The sequence below is a fragment of the Vigna radiata genome, chromosome 7 (genome assembly GCF_000741045.1).
Source record: "Vigna radiata var. radiata cultivar VC1973A chromosome 7, Vradiata_ver6, whole genome shotgun sequence".
NCBI lineage: Eukaryota > Viridiplantae > Streptophyta > Magnoliopsida > Fabales > Fabaceae > Vigna > Vigna radiata.
In genome coordinates this window covers 50,030,650-50,055,333 of record NC_028357.1, presented here as the reverse complement: position 1 = coordinate 50,055,333, position 24,684 = coordinate 50,030,650, and the positions used below count along the sequence as shown (strand labels likewise).

The window sequence follows — 24,684 nt, the reverse complement described above, 5'->3', positions numbered from 1 at the left end:
TTATTAATAGTAGAAAAAAAGTTGCATATATATATATATATATATATATATATATATATATATATATATTTGAAGTCACAATTTAGGAAGATTTTTACATGTCATATTTTCATGTAATAACTTTTTTAAACAATTCATTTAATTTAAAAAATAATAATTAAAACATGACATTATTGCAGATATAATATATGGGCAAGATATTTCCATTATTGCAGATGATTGCGTGCAGTCTCGCATTTTGCTGAAACATGGATTAAGAACAACGTATGACAACTATTCAAAGAATAAAAATTTTCCATAATTATTTTTTTAAATATTTATTTATTGACGTTTGGAAACATGAAGTATTCAAGCTCGTCACGTTGATAAAATAAATAAATAATAAAAAAAGATTGTGAAAAACACGTTCATTTCACAATCTTCCGTGGTCACCAAAAACCTTAAACACAGAAGTAACAGTGTTGTTTGCATGTATTAGTTTCGTGGTCGTGGTTCTGAAATTTTCTTTCTGTAGTTTAGCTCAAAGATGAGGTTGAAATTAGCTACATTTGGCTCTACTAAAATTATTGACTAAAAAATCATTAATTGAAAACTGTCATAAAATCAACTACAATTTCATCAGCTGATTTAACATTCAGAGTAGGAAAAAACAATGGAGTGCAGGAAGAAACCCCCGGTTTCGAATCAAAACTTCATTATCAGCCCGTATATTCATTTACATGCCTAAATACATGATGTACGTATGCAGTTCTCCCCTGGATTCAAATTCAGTTCTGAAAGCTTTATTTAATATTGGAATGATATTTAACACATGATCAAGAATTTCACATGGACCTAATAACCATTTTCAATAAGTGTTAAATCAGTTTATTTTGTTTATATAAAAAGTATTATACACGAGATAAAATTATCAAAGGAAACATATATACTATGATGCAGACAACCAATTTTTTGCATCAACTGTCTTAAAAGATAATATAAAAGTATAAAACTATTAATGTGATTTTGCCTTCTATCAAGATCTGGGATATCCAGGCTCACAGGTCATCCTGGACCGTGTCCTCCATGCCTAATTTAGTATATCCCTGTTCTCATGAAGCCCCTGAGTGGCTGATAGGGACAGAAATTAACCACAGACAGAAGGTGGACTTAAATGCTTGTATTATGAGATACAGCTCATATGAAAATGAAATCAGCAATGATTCAATGACAGGTCATACAATGTGAGGACTGCATTCCAAATAATCAAGAAAAACAATAGAAATCATAAAAACACAGGTTTACAGAAAACTGAAAATCACCAGGCATCTTTTGGGGACCATTTTTCAGGTGTTTGTACAGCAAACAAGTTTTGGAGCCAACATAAAATATGTTTTCTTACTTGATCATAAACTTTCATGACATTCTTTTATAAAATTTGATACAATACGAAAGTAATCAATCAGCAGCTGCAAATAAAATTTAAAAGTAACCACACTTTCAATTCTAACTAACTTCTCAGGATAATGAAAGAGTTAAACAAAATTTAACCGTTGTTTAGGTGCGAAGGAAATAAACAAACTTTGCGTTACAACAAAAACCGCTGCACTAATATTTGCATGGAGCAAACGTGATGTTGAACGTATTAAGAGGGTGCGAAATAACATACTACATCAAGGCGTTAATGCCAAACCTTTAAGGGATGAATGACTCAATAGTCACTGCCCCATTTTCTAACAACATTCTCCTTGGCAGAAGTTTGCTGATAATATTTCTTCTTTGAAAGTCCATCAAAATCAGCCTGATTGCTGGTAGAAGTATTTTTCAAGACTTTAGATGTTACGAAACTAAATCCATTTCTCACTCCCCGAAGTGTATATAGCAATGGATTGAGAACGATAGCAAGGAACAAATCGCCTTTTGCAACTAGGAGATACTGAAAATCAGAGAAGGAAAAATAGAATTTTTATTGTAGGCTATGTTGGTACTTACTATAAAATATGAATTCTGGATATCAGAAAGTGAGTTAAGACAGGAATGAGGAAACTTCTTACCACTAGAACGAGAGCAAGTATAGTAAGACCAGCTTGTTTCGCTTCTTGCCAAAAATTATCATCATTAGACCAGCCAAACCGTCCACCCCACCTAAACCAACCACCTCCACCGGAATCACCCCCACCTCCCAGCTCTTCTCTTCTTTTAATTTCCTTATCCCACTTTTCAAATTCATTTTTCTTACCACTTAATGCACCTTCTAATGCTTTTCTAGCCTGTTCCTGCAATCCAAATTCCCTTTCAGTTTTGTATTTCCCCTCATACCAGTTTTGTGAGGCATAAAGGACTAAACATAGTTCATCATCACAAGATTCAAAATAGATTTTCCTCATTTTATTGATAAACTATTTCCATGGATAACCAATCATGAGGTCAAAATTTTATTGTTATATCAATATAAACTGATAGTGAGAATATGTATGATTCAATTTTTCTTCTACAGACAAGAGTATGATTCAATTTTTATACTTTTCATGAAAATTGTACCTGCACAACATGACGAGGCCAGCAGAATAATTACACTAAATAACAAACAAACCGATTTTTGTTAACTAAGGCATCTTCCAAATGTTATCCAAAAGGATTGAAAAACAGCATTCCATTATTGGACCACCTTGACATCTAATAGTGATAAGACAAGTAATAGAAACTAACTCGCATAAGCTCAAGTCAATTAGTTGTGACTTCATGCATCGTTCTGTTATAGTTTAGCTCCCATTGTATTTTATAAATACATGCAAATCATTCTTATATCATCATCTTTTATTGTTTCAATTCTCCGAGTTACTTCTAAGTAACTCCTCTCTTGTTTTGAGATTTATGAACTTTGACCTCAACATCTGATGATCATTTGCAACCCCAGCCAAACTCTGATAATTATCAAATCTTTGGCTTGACAATGCAGATATCAAAATGCTTGAAGGAAAGGACCTCAAGATGGATTTAAGCTTTCAAAACCTTGGCACACTCAGACCACAAAAACACATTGTTGTCGGGTTCAATGCTTAATTATTATTCGATATTCAAATTGATGCTGGGAAAAATAACATACACCAATGAAATCACCCAGAATAATTGACGTGGTTTGACACCTCTTGCCTATATCCATGAAACCATCTTAAAACTATTTTGCTATATAAATATAATTACAAAATTTGTAATTCACCCTGAACTGTACTCTACTAACTAGAGTACCCCTGATAAAAGTTAAAAGAAAATGATCGAACACTCTCACTACCAGAGAATCTCATACACTGTCGCTCTTCTCTTGCTTCGGTAGAGATGATTCATCTTCTTCACATGAACCTTTTATATACGAAAAGAACCAAGGTTCCATTCGTGAGTACGACTTGGTGGTCCTTACTAAATATCCCACATTTCATCATACCCTTTCATTATGTTAGGCCATCTCCATTGCAAGGGTCCCTATAAGAGATCTTAATTTACCTTTTATGGGTCTACTGTGCCACATTAATTTTAAGATCCCATTCTAACTTTTGCTCCAATTCAAGACTCTTATAAGACCTCACTTTCATAATATCTATCTTTCTTGGGAAAGGAGTTGCTTTTATGACAATATTTTTTTATTCTGATGACCCAAGGTCTTATTTAAGTTCATGCCAGGTTAGTGCACTCCAATGGGAGGGTCTTATAAGACCCAGGTTTTAAACTTATAACTCTTGAGTATGATCTAAGCAATGGAGATTCCCCCAGGAGGTTTTTTCAAAAGTCAAGATACATGCACCACCTCGTGGACTGTATCTCTTGAATTTCCACCTTCATTTATTCTGCACTTTAGAAGTTAGTGGAGGGATATAAGACAAAATAGGAAAGACAAGATTTGAAAGGCTTATCTAGGAAAAAGAAAGGGATGACTCTTTGGTTGTTATATCATGCCTTTTGTCAACTACTCAAATACAACTTTGACCAACACCCGACTTCAGCAATTTACTAATAATGGGTATGTTCAGCAGACCACCCATAGAAAATGAGAGACACCACATTTTGAAGCTTTACCAAATTAACAGACCAGATGGAGCTTGCTGAACAGAATAAGGAATAGCACCAACGACACAAAAGAGATCGTAGTTTGATTCTTCACAATCAACTTTGTTCGGATTGGCTGATAAGAGGCTCTACAAATGGGAGATGTGATTAGCAATAACTGGTTTTGTCAAATGCTAATTTTCAATGCTTTGCAATCACTGAAAGTGGTCGCACAAAAACAGTGTCATTGTTTGAGAAGATGATGCTGTATTCAGAGACACAACAAGGCCAGCTGAGCTGACTCTTGTGTTACCTGGATTGCCCATCAGTTTTAAAGTTGTTCATGCTGGCGAGTGGATGTTGGGCACCATTAACATCCTGTTTCTTGTCTGTAGCTTGTTTACAGATAAAGATAAGAGAACAAAGACTGGGTTTAGATGGTTGCAGATCACTTCTCTGGTTTCACATTTGATTGGTCGAAGTAATGACTTACATGGTGGCCTTTTCTCGTGGCTTACTGAGAATTGCAAATAAAAACACAGAAGGCATTCGAGAAGAAAAGAATTCAGGTGACTTGTACCTAAGTCATACAAGATAAAATAATAGGGTAACAATTAGAGTGAGAATTATTGGAAGTAAGACTAAACTATATTTAGCATGGTAGAGGGAAAATGATAAAGGAAAGAAAAAATTTAAAATTAAATTAAAGGAAATATGGAAACCATATATTTTTTTTTTAACTTTTGTTTTTAGAAGTCAATTTTTCTCTCATTTTCTTAACAACAAAAACAGAAGAAATGTATCGCTATCCTTGCTTTATTTCCTCCCATAAAAACATAAAAGAAGAATTTCCCTACAGGGATGGGTTTACTTAGGAGTTCACTCTAAAGTTCTTACATGTTTAATAGAATATGGAATGTACTTACTACATACAAAAGATTATTCATTCAATTGCCTTTCAGTTCCCCTACTTTTTCAATTTTGCAAATTTCACCACTTCATGTTTAATTTTGGCAAATTTGATCCCCCTCTACCTTTTTCTGTAATTTGTCTCTGTAGCATTGCAGTAGAGTGTCACTCAGTGTATGTGTTGATGAGGCAGTGTATTAGAGTGTCATGCCAACATTATTGCTAACTATTGGATCACGTTATCGAATAAACCAAAATTGAACAATTAAAATAGAGGGGGTATCAAATTCAGGGGAAAAAAAAATAGGCAACAAATTTCGTGAATTGAGAAAAGGAGTGCAATTAAGTCAAGGATTATCCCTAAATGTATTTTTTTGTGAGGATGATATAAAGATATTAATGATAAAGATTAACTATAAATCCGAGCCTTGGAGACAAACATTGAAATCAAAGGTTTTTTGCAAACAGAATTCATACATTGCAATTTTAGTAAGAAACAAAAAGAAAATGACTAACAGGTGAAATTGGAGAAGATGTTATGTCAAAGGTTTCTATATCTAAGTACGGAGGATGAATATTACAAGACAATGAGGAAACTAAAGAAGATGTCATACATGGGATACAAGCTAGGTAGTTAAAATGGATAAAGGTAGTAAGCGTTATTTGTGACTGCAAAGTATCTAACAAGTTGAAAATGAAGTTTTAACATATTACTATACAATCAATTATACTCTATAGTTGTGAATGTAGGACGTCAAAGAAATAACTGGACAGAAAAGTGTGACAGTGGAAATAAGTATATTACGATAGCCAAATGACCATTCAAAAAAGGACAGAATATGAAATGACTGGAATAAATAGTTTGAATTGTGCACTGCACAGCATGTGATACATTATCAGAAAGAGAATTCAGCAAGTGTTGTCAAAACCCATTCCCAAACGCATGGATAAGGCAAAGCAAACAGTAAAAGGGTTGAAATTGAAATGCAGAGATGCAGAAAAGGAATAAGAAATCGGCGAGAAAGAGAAATTGAGAGAAAAACCTCTTTTCTGTTGTCGGAGAAAAGGCACAGGAATCTGCCTCTGCACTTGAGGTTGTGCTGCAAAGAAGACCAGCTTTGGCTGATGGAATCATGCTTAATGAAATGGGAATGAGAACGGCATGAGTGTTTCCTCGTACCTAAGCTTTGGGGGGCTCCTAGGTTTAGAATATCTGCCATGCTCTCCTCTTTCAAGCCTAAGCCTTCTCTTTTCTTCTCTTCTTTTTCTCACTGTCACTGCACTATCCAATCACTTCTCACTTCTATTTCATTTTATTAACCCCGATTATCATCTGTTACTGTTTCATAGTTTCGGCAAGGGTTCTTTCATTATGTCACATCGTCCTTTCTCTCTTAGTAAATAAATTAATGAGTTATATATTTTAAATTTGAATATAAAATTGGAATTTAGTTAAAAAAAACTATAATTTTAAACTTTAAAAGTAAAATAAATATAATTTTTTAAATTTGTTAGATTCTTTTATATTTTAAACCGTATTTTAGACTTATATATAATCTGAAACGTATAAAACGAAATAAGTTTGAAATACTGTATAATATATAAAAAATGATACATCACAAACCGCTAAATTACATTACAATAACTGTACCTATTTATTTTCTAAATTTGAGGATCAATTTCTATAAAAAAAATTATAATATAAGTAAATTTCAATGTTGCCCTTCATGTTTAATGATTAATTTTGGTTGTCTTCTCTTATATATTTGATGATACATCTGTTATTACACGTGTTTCTGAGTACGGCTCCACTTGTTATTATTATAAAATTTCTAAACAAATTAAACAATTTTTTAACGATTTTTATTGTTAAGCATTTTGTAATTAAAGAGTATTGATAGATATATAACATTTTTACAATTAAAGTTGTATTCCTAATTTTAACTTTTCTCTATTTAATAAATAAGTTAACAATTATAATGCAAATTTTAAAAAAAAATTAACAAATATAAATATTATAACTAACATACAATAAGAATTTAAACATATAACATTATATGTAAATATAATAAATATTTTAAATTCATTCACTCTATTTTTTTTTATATCAAATATCGAATTGGATAATGATATTTAGACAACATTTTTTTTACAACATTTAAACATTGATTACGTGTCAATGTGTGATTGGTCAAAAATTACTCCACAATAATGTTTATGATTATTATTATTATTATTATTATAGATTGTAGGGTAATTTTTGACCAATCACAGATTAATACGTAATCAATGTTTAAATGTTGTCAAAAAAATGTTGTCTAAATATCCGATCGAATTTGATTGGCTCTATTTTTTTTTTTATCAAAACTAACTAATTTTTAGTCGTTTGAAATATATATCACACAATAAAATAAATTTATATTTTGTATTTTCAAATTTTCTTTTTCTTTTTTATATATGAAGATATTTTTATAAATACGTTTTGGCATATTTATTGAAATTGTTACATTTAACACAATACTACTTGTAAATTTTCTTAGTATTATACTACATTCTCAAAAATGCGAATAAGTTTTTAAAGATAAAATTGGGATAGAGTTTGAGTCTTCAAAAAGATATATTTTAAATATATAATGATTGATTTTAACAAGAGTTTTGTATAGGTGATACTTTCGCACGTGATTAACACTCATTACAGTACTATTTTTTTTCAAGCATACTTAATTGTAAAGTTCTGACAAAATATGATACATTAATACTAGTATGATCTCACGTTATGTATTACATGATGAATGTATATATAAATTATATAACGGATTTATGTTTGAATACATCAAAAAAAATTATAATAAAAGTAAATTAAAGTTGTGTATGAATACTTTCAGATTTTGTTGAAAAAATACCAAAAAAAAATACAAAGAAAAAATATAAAAAAGAGGTGTAAACCATTTTAATACTGTTTTCATATAACCATAATTCATATAACCATAATATACAAGCATTACTGATATTATAATCTTATCTACCAAATATTATACCATTAATGTATATATGAATTACACGTTAAACTTAAACTTAAGTTAAAATGCTTTTGAGAGATGTTGAACCTAAAGACGTGTGGTTATTGGTTTAGTTCCAAAAAAAATCTGTAGTAACACTTAGATGGAATCGTATGAGTAATATTTTCGAACTTGGTTGAAAAAAACTCCAATAAAATAAAATACAACACAGGTAATTGATCCAGATTGAAAGATAAACTATATTGAGATACGTTAGGAAAATAATATAAAATTTGATTCTAACATCCTTATATATTTCTATAATTACACAATTATGATATTTTACATGCATATACATACAAAAAAAATCATATGATTCAAAACAATGAATATTTTTATTTGGAAAATAATACTTTACCACCTTTTTTTTACACCATTTTGACACTGTACACGTGTCAAAATGTAGTTGGACGATTTCAAATTAAAAAAACAAACTTTAGTTTTTCTCTTCCAAATATACTTCTGCCTCAACTTTTTTAATTTGAAATCGTCCAATCACATTTTGACACGTTTGCAGTATCAAAATGGTGTCAAAAAATGATGTTAAAATATTATTTTTCTTTTTATTTTTGGTAAGGTATGATTAAGACCATAAAAAAAGATCGATTTAAATACGTTGTGCTCAACACTCATTCAATCAAGATATTTATTAACTGACTCTATGATCTCCAATAATAAAAATTTGTAAACATGATTTTTAATCAAAATCACTAATAAGAATTACTTAATTAGTAATTAAGTATGATTGAGTTATGATTAAGAAAATAAATAATTATATTTATTGTAAATTTAAGATTTGGAAGTAAAAAAGGAAATGTAAAAAAGTGTTTTTGTAGAGCTTGTATTGAAAACAATTTTGATTATTTGAGCTTATTGTTTATATGATATTTTTGTATAATAATATAATGTTGGACTAGGTGAGACAGCATATAGACCTATGTCTTACATAGTTATTAAGGATAGGGTGATGTTAATGTTAAATAGATGTCCAGATGTGGGTATGGGCCATTGTGGTTTGTTGGCTTGCCTAGGAATGAAAGAATTCTCCATTACTAAGTTGACTATGGTAGCTGAGTTGTAGATGAAGGCCCACCTATTTCAAAATCTTAATTAGTTGACCAAACACCTCTAATCCCCAACCACTCACGGATTCTCTTTCAGAACATAACCACATTACACAAATGGCATTACCGTAATTCCATCTTGCTTCACTTTTACCTTATTCCTCCTTCCCAAACTCACATTTCATTCATCTTTAACGTCAAAAACAAGCAACCCCTCTCACTGCAACTTTTTACCCTTTTTACGATTCCACCCTCAACCACTGCTCTCTCACTGCAAAACCATTTTCAAATAAAGGGTACTTTTGTGATTTCGATGTTATAAAGAGAGAGAGAAGAAGCAGAAGAGAGAAGGTATAAGCAGCCGTTTTTTCTGTTGGTATATGAAGGTGGTGAACAAAGAAGAACAAGAATGGTGTCCGACCAGGATATAGCAAAAGGGGTCGAGTCTTTACTGCGTCACTCTGACCCCAACTCCATAACCACTGTAAACGCCGTCGTTCAGCAGCTCGAGGCTAAACTAGGGTTAGACCTCTCTCACAAGGCCGCTTTCATCCGCGACCAGATCGACCTTCTTCTCCGCTCTCACCCACCGCGTGCATTTCTTCCTCATCCTCCTCCTCCTCTCCACAAAGACTACTTCGCCCCTCTCCCCCAACACCACTTCCCAACCACTCACTTTCCTTCCCATTTTGCCCTCCATGACGAGATCAACTTCCAGCACCCCAACCCTCCTCCGCCCTCCAAAGTTGATTCCTTTCCTGAAAATGCTGCCACTGTTGCCTCACCTCAAGCGCCCAAAGTAAGGTGCGGTTTTTCATATGCCCTTTTGTTTTGATCTTCAACTTCTTAACTGGGTTTTCCTGGGGCTTCTTCTTGTCGCTTAAATTAATTAGATCTTAGTTCAGAGTTTTTTTCTGTTTGCTTCGATTTAGGGTTAGAGTTTTCCGCTTTCGCTTTTGTCCGAAGTACGGTTGCGATCTTGGGTTGATCTCCTGCTGTATGTAGTTCGAGTACTGTTCCATTTCTGGAAACTATTAATGGTTGGTTGGTTGGTTTTTGATACTCTTTTCTTTATTATTGGTTACCGTGGTTTCCTTTCATTGAAATTTGACGCCTTTTTTGGTAAAATAGTTGTAAACTTGTTCATGTCATGTCATTTTCCATTTGATGATTTTATTATGTTAAAATAATAATAATAATAATAATAATAATAATAATAGTAATAGTAATAATAATAATAATAACTTTTCTTATTAAAACACGCCGGTCCCAAATATCTCTTTCGTTAACTATTGTCCTCTTGTAGTCCTGTTTCTTAGCCCTCTCTTACCCCTATTGTGTATTTATTCCCATTCCATTGACCTGGACGTGTGACAATTTCTTTGCTTACTGTTATTTGTCGTTTTTCAAAATTTTAAATGCCTTTTTAGTATATGTTTGTGTATTTATTTTTCCACATCTATATAATCAGCGTTTGCTAGCCCGTGCTATATATATATGACTTTCTTCAACTTTTCTGGTCTCATGTTCTGGTTAGCTTTGAATATGTAATATTTTTCACCAATCTGTCTCTATCGTACTAAGAATGGCTTTATGGACTTAACATACGAGATGGTGTGTTGCCGTTCTTTATGAATGGTTTTCCAGTGTTCAAACTGGAGGCAAAAGAAGAGGTGGTGCTGGTGGTCTAAACAAAGTTTGTGGTGTTTCTCCTGAGCTTCAGGCAGTTGTTGGTGAGCCTGCATTGCCAAGAACTGAGGTAGTTTTCTTTTACCAAACTAAGTTAGATCCCTCGCTTTTACTGTAAAAGCATGAATCTTCATTTATCTGGAATAAACCATTAATAAAAATATTCATATGGAATCCAACCCTTTGACATGCTCAATGCAGATTGTGAGGCAGCTTTGGGCGTATATAAAGAAAAACAACCTCCAGGATCCTGGTAACAAAAGGAAGATAATTTGTGATGATGCACTGCGTTTGGTATTTGAGACAGACTGCACTGACATGTTCAAGATGAATCAGTTGCTAGCTAAACACATCATCCCACTTGGTCCCTCGAGTAAGTACTAAATAGCCAATGCCCTGTTTGGATAAACACGTTTCAAGAAAATAAGAAGGTTGAATGAATAAGTTTCTCCCATAAATTAAAAATAACTAATCCACTTCAGCCTTTCTAAAAGCTATTTATTTTACCTTCTTAATTTTTTCTCCTATAACTGCTTATTGAAAAATTTATCTTTCAGAACCCAGATAAAATGAGGATGCTGCATTACCATCTTTTCTACCAGGCGTTTTTGTTGTTTTTTTAGTACAATAATCTTTAATATTCTTTCAATTTTATCACTCCAGAGCAGTCACAAGCTAAGCGAGTGAAGGTGGACGTTGAAACTAAAATTGAATGTGCCGAACCTGCTTCATCCACCGTCGTAATATCTGAAGCACTTGCCAAATTTTTGGGTACTGAAGGAAAAGAGATGCAACAGTCTGAAGCCATAAGACGTGTTTGGGAGTACATCAAACATCACCATTTGGAGGTGTGTTACATGTTCATCACATTATCCAATCTTTCACATGCTCAGACATTCTTTAACCTTCTGTTAAGAACCAATACATACATGAAAAAAAAAAAGTTTTTTTCTGATGGAGTTTAAACTGTTTCGGACAATGAAAGATTCTTGAAATAAAAAATCTGATTGAAAGCTGAAAAGTAACAGAAATTGAAGAAAAGGCCTTATATTCTAATGAAATTTGTTTCAAAAATTACTTTGGTGAGCGTTGCCTTTTTATTTTGAACGATGGATCTAGATGTAAAAGAGATTAATAACGAGAAGGAATAATGATTGTTTTGTCTACAATTTCTCCATATTGATTGCAGGACCCTTTAAACGCAATGGTGATATTATGTGATGCAAAGCTTCAAGAACTACTTGGGTGTGAAAGCATTTCTGCTCTAGGAATACCAGAGATGTTAGTGCGCCATCATCTATATAAACAGCCAGACACCCACGTAAGGTTAACACATCCTTTCATCTTATGTTTACCTCTTATGCTAGTAGTGTGTTTTTTCCCCTAATCTCTGGATCATTTCGTCAACAATCTTCTGTTTTTATTTTTATCTTTCCTTTCCTGAGCTCCATGACAACGTTCATAAGTTATTTTCCTACACTGACTTTTTAACGAGTCTTCTCTTACAAGGAAATTTACTGACAAATTGTTGTGGTTTTTGTTTATTGTTGTGCAGCGCATGAACCGCAGAGAGGCGTAGTTGTATGATTCTGGCTGTTGCTAGATCATACGGGAACATTTTACTTATTCCTGTAACTTCCTTAATCTGTTTGTTCATTGACATATGTAAACTGAATGTTGTCTGACAGTTATTAGGTTCGTTGTTTAGAATGACAATGGATACATTGAGCTAGGCAAGAAGTATATTATTGTATTTAAGATATGGCCCCCTAGGTTGCCCCTGCATTTTCTTTTATCAATTTCTCAATGTCTAACCTCAACTCCCATTTGGAATCACTAATACTTTTTGTACTTTGAGTCACACCAACTACTCTCACGATGCACCTACTTGTTTTGCCACTTTTCTGACAGGCTTGCAATTAATCCTTTGTCTCCTTAGAAAAAAGTAAACAAGTTGTTACATCGTACATTTCTATTTGAAGATGAACAATTACAAACATAACCGGGTTTATTGTGTATTTTCCTTTCTTTAAGGATCATTTCTTTACCCAAAATAACTAGTGACAAAGTTATTTCATAATTACTTCCTTCTCTCCCAAAAATTGGACATGGTTAATCTTATTCAAGTATTAGGTAAAGCATACATGTAAGCCATTATGATAGCTTGGATCACTTTGGATATCATTACTGGTCCCCCAACAAGGACAGAGCATTCAATTATTTGTTACAACCGACATGAAAATACAAGGCGTCGCATCCCAATCCTCCATCTTCTTACCCTGAAGATTCAGGAATCTCGAATAACTTGTTCCTAGAACAATCAATCAGATAATAACGATCAGAACGTGAGGCATATTTCTAAACCATTTTATATTTCTCCATTCCAATTAAAACCTTTATGCTTGTTTGTTTCTGGTGGAGTTTCTCTTATGGCAACATTAATAAAACTATACAATCGGGTAAGAACGTTCGATGTACATGTTCGGATTCGCACCTTCCGCAGTTTGAAAGTTTTATATAGAATAAAAATAAGGATAATTTATAATATATAAATAATATAAAGATTGTTTTATAAATTGATTTTGTGGGATTAAATTAAGTTTAAAATTAATTTCTTAATATTTTATTGAGATGTATATATTCTTGATGACGTGAGGAGTGTATTAGAAATTTTACATCGATGAAAAATAAGACTAAATTATAATATATAAATAAACTGAGAAAATATGTTAAGAATTATATGCCGACTAAAAATAAATCTATTTATAATATAATATATATATATATATATATATATATATATATATATATATATATATATATAAATACACCTTATCTTAATTGTCTATCTTAAATTAATAAATTTTTGTTTTTATAGAATGTTTATTTTTATTTTTATTTCTGTTTAATCTAAAACTTAGAGTCACTTGAAATTATAATAATGACATATATAGAAAACACAAATAGCTTCAGAGGCAGAAAACATTGCTAAGTTCCAAGAAAGAAAGATCAAAGGGAAAACGGTATTATTTGCTACTTCCAAAACAAAGCGTGTCCCTGCAAACCACTACGTTAAATATAAAATTTTGAAAATTTTGAAAATTGAAAATATAAAATTTTGAAAATTTTGAAAACCACAAACACATAAATTGAAAATTTTGAATGATAAATATAAAATTTTATAAAAGATGAAACCACGTCAATTTCAAGAAAATCAAGTAAATAGAAAACAGCATCCGTACATTGTTGAGATTATGTTTATTGTAAAATAACTTTACAGTCCATTTAAATTAAAATAGACTATATACTGAAAGTTAAATTATTAAGATTTTTAACTTTTATAAGAAATGTCATAAAAAGGGATATGATCATGGTTGATATTTACATTGGGATAAAGATATTTAGACAATATTTTTTGACAATATTTGAACATCATCATATGTGTTATTGTGTGATTGGTTCATGGTGGTGTCATTGTGTCATTTGGACCAATCACACAATGACATGTATGATTGATGTTCAAATGTTGTCAAAAAATATTGTCTATATATCATTACCCTTTACATTGATACTATATAATCGTAGACTCCGAAATTTACTTTTTTACTTCTTGTTATCTTAATTATTTACAAACTTTAGAGAATTGCATGGTATTTTATGAATGGATCTGAATTTGGTATTGTTTTCAACGTGTTTACAGTAAGAAATTTACACAATAAAATGTTGAGTTCAAAAATCAATTCCACATAAATAATTTCTAACTTTATTTAGATATTATATTTTACAAATGAAATTGGGGTTTTCTTATTTTACAAAAAATATAGTGAACATTCTTTCTTCTCTTGTAAGTAATTATGGTGATAAGATAAAATGTTTAAGCGCCTTAAAATAACTGGATTATGATTTTGGTATTAGTAAACAATATAATTTTTTAAAATAACCCATCAATTTTGTGTTAAACAGAAAATCGAATGATCATTCAAAGTAACTCATATCAATTTTGTGAAATAATAAAAGTATGCTAAACTTCAAAATAACTTAAAATATGTAAAATAAATGTGATTTATCTATTAAAAAGGAATATTAGAAGCTAATAAACATAGATATATGATATTTTAGATGGATGAATATCAAAGAAAATATTTTACAGAAAACAAAATCAAAGAGAAAAATATCTTATAAAGAAATTAAAATTACTATAAAGAATTTCAAACAATAAAGATTAAGGATAGATAGATTGACACTCTGTAATCAAAGATTATAGAATATATTAATATTTAAAGTTAAAAAATATTAAAATATCAACACTGAGTTGTTAAATAAAATTTGTTTTGCTTATTATTAAAATATAACTTCTCTTTCTTTAAAAAGTGATTAAAAATAAAAGAAAATTTTCTCACACTAGTATAAAATTAGTCTTTAAAATCGTATGGTTTAAGGCAAACTCAGAAAAAATAACCAAAAAAACAATATAAATTGAAGAATACTTAGTTTCATCCTTTCTTTCTGTTTCCAGCTTCTTGTTTCTCATTTCCTTTGTCTTTATTCTCTCTGTTCAGCAAGAATATGCAGCAACTAAAGAGCCTAAAAATTTGACGAGTTAACACCTATATAGCTTAAGGGATTAGAAGCAATGAAACCAAAACTTCTGACAAAGTAGTTACTATCTATCATAGCCAAGCAATTGCATAAAGTTCATAACATAATAATAATAATAATAATAATAATAATAATAATGACCAAAAAAATTAGTCGTTAGACTTGAATATAATTTATAGATGAAGACAGATAACTTAAAAGTTTGGTGTTTCTACTGGGGGAGGGAGCAAGCAGCAGGCCTTTTGGCCGTAACCCGATCCATCCTGAGCACTACTATCCTAAGTCCATGGCATCACAAAATAAGCTACTTACTACAATAGCAATGCTAGATCACAAGTGAGATCAATATTCTTTCTTTAAACCCTGTTTTATTTTATACTTTATCCATATAAACATTTGATAAAGACCAATGCCACTGCAACCCTCCACTACTTTGGAAAATAGAGAACTGGTGAAATATGTCACAGTATCCAATTAGAGAACAGATGGAACACTCATATAATCTGTACAACGACAATCTATGTGCAGTCAAAACCACTTCTATTCAGATTGAAGGTGTATTCGTTACCAAGTACCAAAACTGCACCCAATGTGTTCTTGAGTGATGAGTTCGAGACGTTCTTTCATGACAGCCATAGATGAATAAGCAGGGAAACATAGCCGGAAAAAGCATGTGTGAGATGAAGGCAGGCGATCACCAGGTTCGAGGGATCTGTATATATAGAGTCGAGAAGCCAAACCACGAAAACCTTCAACTGGTAAATATTTCACAGATGTCCAAAAGAATAGAAGAACCTTCCTTTGATCAGCTGTCATACTCCCAACAATCTGTTAAAAAGTGTTTTTGAACAGAAATAAAAAAAGAAAAACCTTAGCATCTCTCGACAAATCATAAAATACCGAGTTATTTGGAAAGCTTTCCAGAACTAATTGATAACCACCCGTATTTACTTGAAAAGAGATCATTGACAAATTAAATGGAGACGGGGAAGTTAATATTCAGACTAAACAAAAGATGCAATTATATGCTAGCACTACGAAAGATTCAAAAATATATATTTGGTGTGCTACCACTAATCATAAAGAGGTGCAAATTCAAAATGTATAACGCTAGATGCTATCAGGAAAAGGGCCAAAACTGACAACCATAACAATTTTGACAGGGTTTCAAAGAAGGAACACACGGCTACGGCAATGAACAGTCTGCTAGCAAATAAGGCATAATAAGATTTGAGGCTTCAGCAACAAAAATTAGAGAGAAAAGGTTTCGATAATAATATGAGGCGCATCAAAGATTGAGCTTATCAGGACTTAAGGGAAGGAAAAATTTACAGTAACTAAGTTGAGGACTCTAGCAGACTAGCATGATTGTTATCAGAGTAGTTAAAAAGTGGATTCAACAGCAGTCAATAGAAAACAATTCCCTTAGGGAAATGGACACTTCAAAGTAACCACCATAGTGATGCTTTCCAAGAAGTACAAAGGCAATAAAACACATTTTGTTCAGTTGATAAAATGGAAGCAGAGACAGCCTAAAAGAACATCACATTGCAGATACTTGTCACCCACTAGAGGAGGCGTTAAAAAGGAGATGGAACTTAGAGACAAACTTTGCGAGATTTAATAATAGCAGCATGCACATACCTCCCAAAACCAAGAGATCTGAATATCTGTCTCACTGTAACCATTATACTCGGTGTGTGCTTTCCAATCCTCAACAGAAAGGGTGTCTTCACTCCCGTGCAGCATCCAATCAAGATCTTCAAGGTCTAAACTTTGGAAGAAGTACTGCTGGAGCTTGGAGTTTGAAAGAATATCAGCAAAACCTTTGGCAAAATGTGATACCTGCTCAGATATGGATGTTACAAAGCGATCCTGTATAAGAAGTTCAACATACTTATCCCTGTTCTTACTATTAACTACAAGGTTCTTTCCCCCAGGGCAGAGCTCAACCACTTTCCTCTGTCCTAACTCCTCCACCTCTCTAACAAATGTCAGTCCTAATTCATCTGAATCAATGAAATCAGCATCCATATCCAATATTTGCTTGCAGCTAGTATACAGACAAGGGTCCGCGCTCCTGATATCCTCTAAAACAATATAGCTTCCCGCCAATTGCAAGAAAAACACACGATCAAAAACAATACCCACTTGCACCCTATGCATCAAAGCTAATGCAATTACTCGACCAGCAAAGCTGAAGTACTCAAGGTGCAGAGGATGTACCTTAGATGCTGCAAACAAGTAAACAAAAATTATAAGCTAAACTCGTTATCCATAAATGCTATAATGATTGCAATGAATAGAAGATATAAAACAACATATGTTTATATCTTAGTCCCTATCTTAGGTGGGAACTAATATTTAGATGTGATAAACAAATATGAGTTTTGAGTAATAGACAAGAAGCTGTTGCGTCCTATTTCAAATTATGACAGAAGGATGCATAGGATTCTGCAAAAAACAAAGTTTATCCTACTAGGAGAGGTCAACTACATGGATCACACAATGTATTCGATTTTGATTAAAGATATTTGACAACTTCCAATATCCTTCTTGGTCTCCTCCTCCCATCACAGAACTAAAAATCATAACATTTATTCTTCTCGGCGATGCCTCCTGTGGCTCTCACTGTACATTTACAAACCACAACCAATTTTGTATCATTTATACTTAATTGGGGCTACACCAAACATTACTTGCATAATCATTTCGTATTGTCTTTTTTTTTTTTTCTGTACAGTCACACATCCATCTTAACATTCTCATTTCTATCACTCCCACCCTTTTCTCTTGCAGTTCCGTTAAAGTTCAACATTCATTACTACAAAGTATAGCCGGTCTATAACAGTATAATAAAATTTGCCTTGGAATTTAACTAATGGTCTCTTTCCCCGTTTCAGTAATCCTAAGCCTGATATTTTCTCTCACTTTTACTTCCAAGTTCTATTCCTTGTTCCTCGCTAAAATTGTAATGCATATATTCCACCTTACTCCTACTTAAGTGAAAAAACTTTGTTTACAATGTCTAACTCCAAAGTTGTTCACGGTTGACTAATCCCCTCGATTCCTCAATCAAAACTATATCGCCTTTAGGGAAAGACTTTGGTAAGTTCCTGGTAAGCACTTCCAAAGCCAGATTAAACAAGTAAAGATTACAGGCTTGACATAACCCTATCCTTAAAGGAAAATCTGTCCCACCTATTGGAGTTCTCACATCAGTAATTACTTCATCATTGTCTTGTATAGCCAAAATATATGTCACTCAAACACCTTTCCTTCCACAACACACTACTTTTGGTACACTCAGGTCAGTAAAAACCACAGGTAAGTTTCTTTACCATCCCATCAATCTTCGTCAAAGATAAATGACTTCCATATAGACCTCCTCACACAAAACCAAATAGATTCACTACAATCCTCATCTCAATTTTTAATCCATGCTCCCCTTTTCTCACAATTTCATGATGTGGTTCATGAGTTTTATTTATACCTATAATCCATGGTGTATTAGATAAGTTTTGAAAAATGATATGGCCCCAAAACACCCCCAAATGGTTGAATAGTTTAAAATGAACATAAATTTCATTTTCATATGTAAAGTAGTTTTTCAGCAACAACCTTCCTAGCGTAGCAGTAAGGTTGATGCTTCATGACCCAGAGATCACAATTGAAATCCAGGAAACACCCAACCCCCTTGTAGGGGTAAAGGCTGGCAGGCTTACATTTACCCTCACTGGAACCCCTCAAATTAAATTTAAAGAATTTTTATATCATGGAAGTATTCTATTAGAGCTTCCTGGAATGTACAGTGATAGACATCACTTTTTCGTCGAGATATGACGCAAGGACTACCTCTTGTTTGTGGTCATCGATTCATTCGTTCTCCCTTCTTCATAACACTGCAAAAAGCTAGGACAGACATAGGTTCAATTATTTCAGCACCATCATCCTCAAAACCAGTGGGTAATTCTTCCATTTTCTTATAATCCCCCACCATTTTTTTAGAATAGAGACATGAAATACAGGATGTATCCTTGAAGACACAGGCAACTTTAAACTGTAAGCAACCTCGCTTATCCTTTCCAGAATTTCAAAAGGACCATGATACCTAGAACTCAGTTTTGGATATATTCTTGCCACCACCGAATTCTGTCTATGTTGCTTGAGCTTCAAAAATACCATTTCTCCTACATCAAAGTTTCTATCTGTTAGGTGTTTATTAGCTTGTGCCTTCATTCTTTAGCAAGTGATCCTGAAAGATTATTTCCACAACCCGCTCATAAAGTCCAAACCCTCTATTTCAATTTTAATTTTACAACACACTCCAAAAGTTTCTGTTGTGCCCACCCCCCATCAATATTCGCATACTCTTGGTGGTCTCCAACTGCCAACCTATTGCTTCTACCAATCCTCTAGAAATAAAGTTATGCGATGATACACAGTTGACCAAAATACCACGCATACATTTCCTGACACATTTTCTCCATCATCATATTCCATCTGGATTTCATCACCCACTAATATGAATCGTAGTTGTTTCACGGGGCATTGTTGCATGGGGTCGTCCGGTCTACCACATTTAAAATACAATCCTCTCTTTCGCCTATACAACAAATCCTAATAGGCTAAGTGCCTTGTTCCCCTGTCTCTAGGCCCACTTCTACTATTTTCACTGAGTTCTTTTGTTGTGTTTGGGCCAGGCCCAGTAATCCCTCTACCAGTCCCTTGGTTTTTGGGAATGATGCACCCTGAAATATTTGAGCTAGTCTTGTAACCTGAATAGCCTCCGGATTGTGTTTCTTCTTTCGCATGCCATTCTCTGTTCTTTTTCGGAAATTTCATACAATGGCTCTTGCTCATTAATCATTTTTCCTCTCATAAGAGTGGACTTACAACATGCGAATTTCTGATTTGGGCCCTAATTTCTTCATGCAAACCATGAATGAAGTAAGAAAACTATTGTTCGTCATGTAATTTGGGCACCTGCCACTAAACATTTAAATCGTTATATGCATTCATCTATACTCCCTGTTAGTCACAGTGACATCAACTGCTCGAATACACTTCCCTCACCCAAACCACCATATCTTTCATCAAATCCTCCCAAGTTAATTCATCATAATCGTTTAATGGTGTGTTGAAGAAATGAATCGTAGCCCCCTCCATGCATAATTGAGCAAGATTCACCCTCATTGCCGAACTAGTTCCTTGGACCCTAAAATAGATCTCAGCTCTAGTGATCCAACTGACAGGATCTTCTCCATCGAACATAGGTAGTTCGACCTTTTTCATTGATTGTCTGAATTCATCCAGTGCCTCTCTTTTTAAGGACTTCAAGTCACTTCCACCACTAGATGACTCCTTATTCTTAGGCCCAACAGAGCTCTCTCCCTCCATGTGATGGATTTTCTTACAACTACAAGTCATCAATTCCACTAACTTTGATTGGTTTATCGCAGCCTCCTTACACATCGCCTTTATCGCTGATTGCTTTTGGATTGCTTGGAGTTGTATCTTCTCCATGACAACTCTCATTCGCTCCAATTCTCCCTCGACAATCTCAACACTAGCATCCATGACTATTGTATTTTCTGGCTCCCCTGTTTTCACCTCACTTCCCTTTTTCTTTGGTGTCATTCATTAGAAAAAAGGGATCCGAGAGGTTGGACCAAATGTTACAAACCCACACCTTAAAAGCTTAGAAGAAAAAGAAAGGAATGAAATGAACATTGTAGTTCGTATTATTCTATTTACAAAAATAGGATGTAGAAGGATAACAAATCCCACCCAGAGCTACGCTTATCTCTAGAGCAACACAAGCAATTCCTCTCCTCTATCAACCAAAAACCTGTCCTCAACTCTCTGCAAAACCAAATACAAATAGAATCTCTCTATTCCCCTCCCCGATTTCTCTCTCCTCTAACTTCCTGCCACCTCAGTCCTGGGGTTCTTCTTTCTCACGTATATTTTTTCCCACCATGTCTTGGTACCTTCGTGGGCTAGTGGTTGAGGAAGTCCACTCATTCTTTGGGCCTCATCAGCCTCTATATATTACTATTTGATGTTCATTAACCATATAAAAAATGTAACTTGGCAGATTGTTTGGAGAAGCTGAATATACCTTTTCTGAAAGATACAATTCGACTTCTTGTTTTGTGGTTTTCCTTGTAAGAGATAAAGTGCTTGCATTGTAAAATATGTCTCCTAATAATATTGTGATGCCCATTGTCATGGGAAGAAGAAGAATGTAACTTGGCAGATTGTTTGGAGAAGCTGAACATACCTTCTGTGAGAGATATATTCAACTTCTTGTTTTGTGGTTTTCCTTGTAAGAGATAAAATACTTGCATTGTAAAATGATGTCTCCTAATAATATTGTGATGCCCATTGTGATAGGAAGAAGAAGAACGTAACTTGGCAGATTGTTTGGAGAAGATGAATATACCCTTTGTGAAAGATATAATTCAACTTCTTGTTTAGTGGTTTTCCATATATGAGATAAAGTACTTGCATTGTAAAATGATGTCTCCTAAGAATATTGTGATGCCCATTGTCATAGGAAGAAGAATATACAAATCTTTATTCTCAGGTTAGATCTTCTGTTATACTACTCATTAAATTTTCAGTTTGAGTTCCTCTCGTGCGTGTGTGTGCTTTCTTAGAGTCCTCTATTTTAAGACATTAACTATGTCATGCCCAATGTATGGTACAAAAGTCCACATTTTTAAGTATAGTACCCTGCACAATCAAATAAATTGAAGCATAGAGGGCCTACAAGACAATGGAGATCATCCAAGGATTTCACCAAACAGGGGCATATTTCATTTAAGAAAAACCAATGAGTAATGATTCACAAATAAAAGACATGACTTCCCCCTATGCGGAGGTTAACGAATGGAACATTATGTAAATAAAGATCGTATTAAGCCTCAACATATTTTATAGTCTTAATAAAGGTCATGTTATAAATAATAAACATCCAAGTTATTGAAATAAAAAGAAAGAATTCAAAAACGCAGGAGAAACTTACCAGGATTAGGGAAAAATCTCCTTCGGTCAGTTGGGCATGCCACAAAAAGTGCATTTTGTGGATTGAATATTGCTTGGCATACCAGAAGAAACCACTCCCTTAGTACACCTGGGCCAGTAGCTTCCTCATTTTTGAATTCCATAAATAAACCAGCATGTAGAGATTCAGGCTCAGCACGCGCTATGTATTCAAAAGACTCAGCCAATAACTGAGACCTGTCAATAAGCATCTCGTGCAACTCCTCATAGTCTTCTTTGACCTCTGGGAACATCATCATGGCCAAATGCCTTCTAGACTCAAAATTGGTCACAAACCTATGCTCCAGAATCCACTGATGCTCATCAGTTCTCTTTGCATATCGAACAATCAACAGACACACCACATTTCTATGTCGCCTCAAAACACTCCAAAGCTTTTCTTCAGCACCATCATAAAGCTTAGAAATTTGATACAACTCCTTCAAGATGGAAAGATAATGAGACCACCCAGGATAAAGATTATCCCCTTCCATCATTTCCTGGCCAGCCAAGCTCTGGTCCATTTTTTGAAGGCATTGGTCGATTTTGTTCAATAACTGCATGTACAAACAGTGAAGATATTCAATCTCTTTGGCGTGCAAGAGATCCTTATTGCTTTTGTCTTGAGCCATAGAACCATTGACAGCTTGTTGCTCCTTGATTCCAGTTCTCAAAGGCACTAAGAAGGCAGTAAAATCCACAACATCATTAGACAAAGGCCCCACGGCTCTGTGGGATTCCATACTCGAGTCCAAGTCCATCAACAAGCAATTAACAAGCTCAAAAACAAAGGGGAAAATGTCCTTAATCAAAACTAACCCCTTAGCATTATCAGAACCAGCGTAGGAAACCCCAGCAGTTTCCAACAAGGACCCAAAGGTACTCCGGCAATAGAGATACAAAGGGTCATTACTTCCAACTCTCCTAAGCAATTTACAGAACTCTAAGACCACACATGCACACTGCCCATGCAATGCCTTAGACAAGGTATTTCGGCAAGAACTCAAAAAGTGTCTAACAGAAGACTCGGCACAATCCTTGTTACCTGCATAAGGGGACACATAGAGCATAACAAGCACGTCAGGAGCAGAAGAAGACATGAAAATCTGAAAATACCCAGAAGCAGATTCGTTGTCAATCCTCGGAGTCATGTTCAAGTAACTGGTGATTAACCCCTTGATAGTCTTCAAGGAATCGTGAACAGTCTCACCACAACAAAGTCGATACACGAGGGAAACCATGTCGTTGATAATTTGCCATGCCTGAGGATGTTCAGTACTGCGCATGCGACCAACGAGTTGAAGATTGGCGTCGTTTTGAATGGAACATTCAGCGAGAGTCTGCTCCCACTGAAGCTGCTTCCCCCGATAAATTAATCTCTGTTCAAACACCGGAATTCCCTTCATGCTTTGGATACGCTCATGAATCGATTTCACGCTGTCTTCGGGGAAAGCCTGCATCACAATAGTGTTTCCGGCTGACATCATTCGCACAAAGAACTGGATGTGCGATCGCGGCTTCTGCACGGCCACGGAGCAGCCGCTTCCGGCGGCGCCAGAAGCGCCGGAGGAGCTCGACCATGAATTCACAGCCTCCTCTTTCCGCATCCTCACACAGACTAAGTCCGAGAAATCTCCGTCATCTTCTTCGTCGAGTTTGCGTTTAGACGAGTGACGGTGATGATCGGTGGCGCCCCCGCTGAGGTGGTGGACGGCGGGGGTTTCAATCATAGACATTTAGGAGGCGCCGCCCCGAGTGGCTGTGTCAGACACAAGCCGAGTGAAAAGTCCAAAAAGCCATCCACGAACAAGACGCACCGGTGAGTCCTGCGGTGAGCCGAGCCGAGCCAAGAAAGCCGAGCCCGAAACAGAAGTGTGTCTCTGCAAAGGAAATTGGGTTTTGCTTTTGATGTTTTACCGTCCTTCCTCGGTCTCTCCTTCTAATCCCTTCCTGCTTCTTTATATATGACCACTTTGTGTTGGCTTTTTCAATTGCCTCTCGAAACGGCGTCGTCTTCTGCTGTTCTGAGGCACACTGCTCTCACGAATAAACCCACTGTGGGACCCTCTGCCTTTTGGAAGCAGCGGATGCTTATTTGGAATTTTTTTAACATTAAACTTTATATTAATGATTTTCTATTTTTTATTAATATTTCGATCAGAGAGATAATGTCTTTGCTGCATACTTACCAGAGAAGCTGTCAGACTTTTTCTTCTCTCTTATTTTATTCTCTATTGTTTTCTTCTCCTTTTACTTATTTTTTTTTTCTATTCTACTTATAATATGTCACAAAA

The 24,684-nt window shown here is 34.2% G+C and overlaps 3 protein-coding genes across 6 annotated transcripts; 1 reads left to right on the top strand and 2 right to left on the bottom strand.

Annotated features, from left to right (window-relative positions):
• Positions 1-1,455: 1,455 nt before the first annotated feature.
• On the bottom strand, positions 1,456-6,251 carry LOC106767404. The gene is made up of 3 exons (XM_014652286.2): positions 5,973-6,251; positions 2,034-2,255; positions 1,456-1,915 (listed from the first exon to the last, which is right to left on the bottom strand). Exons 1-3 carry the CDS (start codon positions 6,147-6,149, stop codon positions 1,691-1,693), a joined length of 624 nt encoding a protein of 207 aa, XP_014507772.1. The 5' UTR covers positions 6,150-6,251; the 3' UTR covers positions 1,456-1,690.
• Positions 6,252-9,230: 2,979 nt separating this feature from the next.
• LOC106767337 lies at positions 9,231-12,503 on the top strand. 2 transcript variants are annotated; one of them, XM_014652202.2, is made up of 6 exons: positions 9,231-9,856; positions 10,700-10,811; positions 10,943-11,114; positions 11,405-11,589; positions 11,931-12,062; positions 12,297-12,503. In XM_014652202.2, the coding sequence occupies exons 1-6, from the start codon at positions 9,462-9,464 to the stop codon at positions 12,318-12,320; spliced, it is 1,020 nt and encodes a 339-aa protein (XP_014507688.1). In that variant the 5' UTR covers positions 9,231-9,461; the 3' UTR covers positions 12,321-12,503. The 2 variants fall into 2 exon arrangements, with proteins under 2 accessions (XP_014507688.1, XP_014507689.1); XM_014652203.2 differs by having other exon boundaries at positions 9,232-9,856; positions 11,931-12,067.
• A 2,974-nt stretch (positions 12,504-15,477) lies between these two features.
• LOC106768688 (E3 ubiquitin-protein ligase UPL5) lies at positions 15,478-24,347 on the bottom strand. 3 transcript variants are annotated; one of them, XM_022784141.1, is made up of 4 exons: positions 22,374-24,347; positions 17,567-17,574; positions 16,985-17,185; positions 15,478-16,168 (listed from the first exon to the last, which is right to left on the bottom strand). In XM_022784141.1, exons 1-4 carry the CDS (start codon positions 24,124-24,126, stop codon positions 15,905-15,907), a joined length of 2,226 nt encoding a protein of 741 aa, XP_022639862.1. In that variant the 5' UTR covers positions 24,127-24,347; the 3' UTR covers positions 15,478-15,904. The 3 variants fall into 3 exon arrangements, with proteins under 3 accessions (XP_022639862.1, XP_022639861.1, XP_014509441.1); XM_022784140.1 differs by having other exon boundaries at positions 16,985-17,574; positions 22,374-23,435; positions 23,601-24,346; XM_014653955.2 differs by having other exon boundaries at positions 16,985-17,574; positions 22,374-24,346.
• Between the last annotated feature and the right edge of the window lie 337 nt (positions 24,348-24,684).

What these genes read in the sequence shown, in the direction of transcription:
- LOC106768688 (XM_014653955.2), bottom strand. Translation starts at nt 24,126, where the DNA reads ATGTCTATGATTGAAACCCCCGCCGTCCACCACCTCAGCGGGGGCGCC. An exon ending in GAGATTTTTCCCTAATCCTG is followed by an intron (nt 17,575 to 22,373) that starts GTAAGTTTCTCC and finishes ACTTGTTTGCAG; the next exon opens with CATCTAAGGTACATCCTCTG. An exon ending in AGATCTCTTGGTTTTGGGAG is followed by an intron (nt 16,169 to 16,984) that starts GTATGTGCATGC and finishes ACTTTTTAACAG; the next exon opens with ATTGTTGGGAGTATGACAGC.
- LOC106767337 (XM_014652202.2), top strand. Translation starts at nt 9,462, where the DNA reads ATGGTGTCCGACCAGGATATAGCAAAAGGGGTCGAGTCTTTACTGCGT. An exon ending in CATCCCACTTGGTCCCTCGA is followed by an intron (nt 11,115 to 11,404) that starts GTAAGTACTAAA and finishes TTATCACTCCAG; the next exon opens with AGCAGTCACAAGCTAAGCGA. An exon ending in TCAAACATCACCATTTGGAG is followed by an intron (nt 11,590 to 11,930) that starts GTGTGTTACATG and finishes TATTGATTGCAG; the next exon opens with GACCCTTTAAACGCAATGGT.
- LOC106767404 (XM_014652286.2), bottom strand. Translation starts at nt 6,149, where the DNA reads ATGGCAGATATTCTAAACCTAGGAGCCCCCCAAAGCTTAGGTACGAGG. An exon ending in TCTCCGACAACAGAAAAGAG is followed by an intron (nt 2,256 to 5,972) that starts GTTTTTCTCTCA and finishes TTTGGATTGCAG; the next exon opens with GAACAGGCTAGAAAAGCATT. An exon ending in TACTTGCTCTCGTTCTAGTG is followed by an intron (nt 1,916 to 2,033) that starts GTAAGAAGTTTC and finishes TCTGATTTTCAG; the next exon opens with TATCTCCTAGTTGCAAAAGG.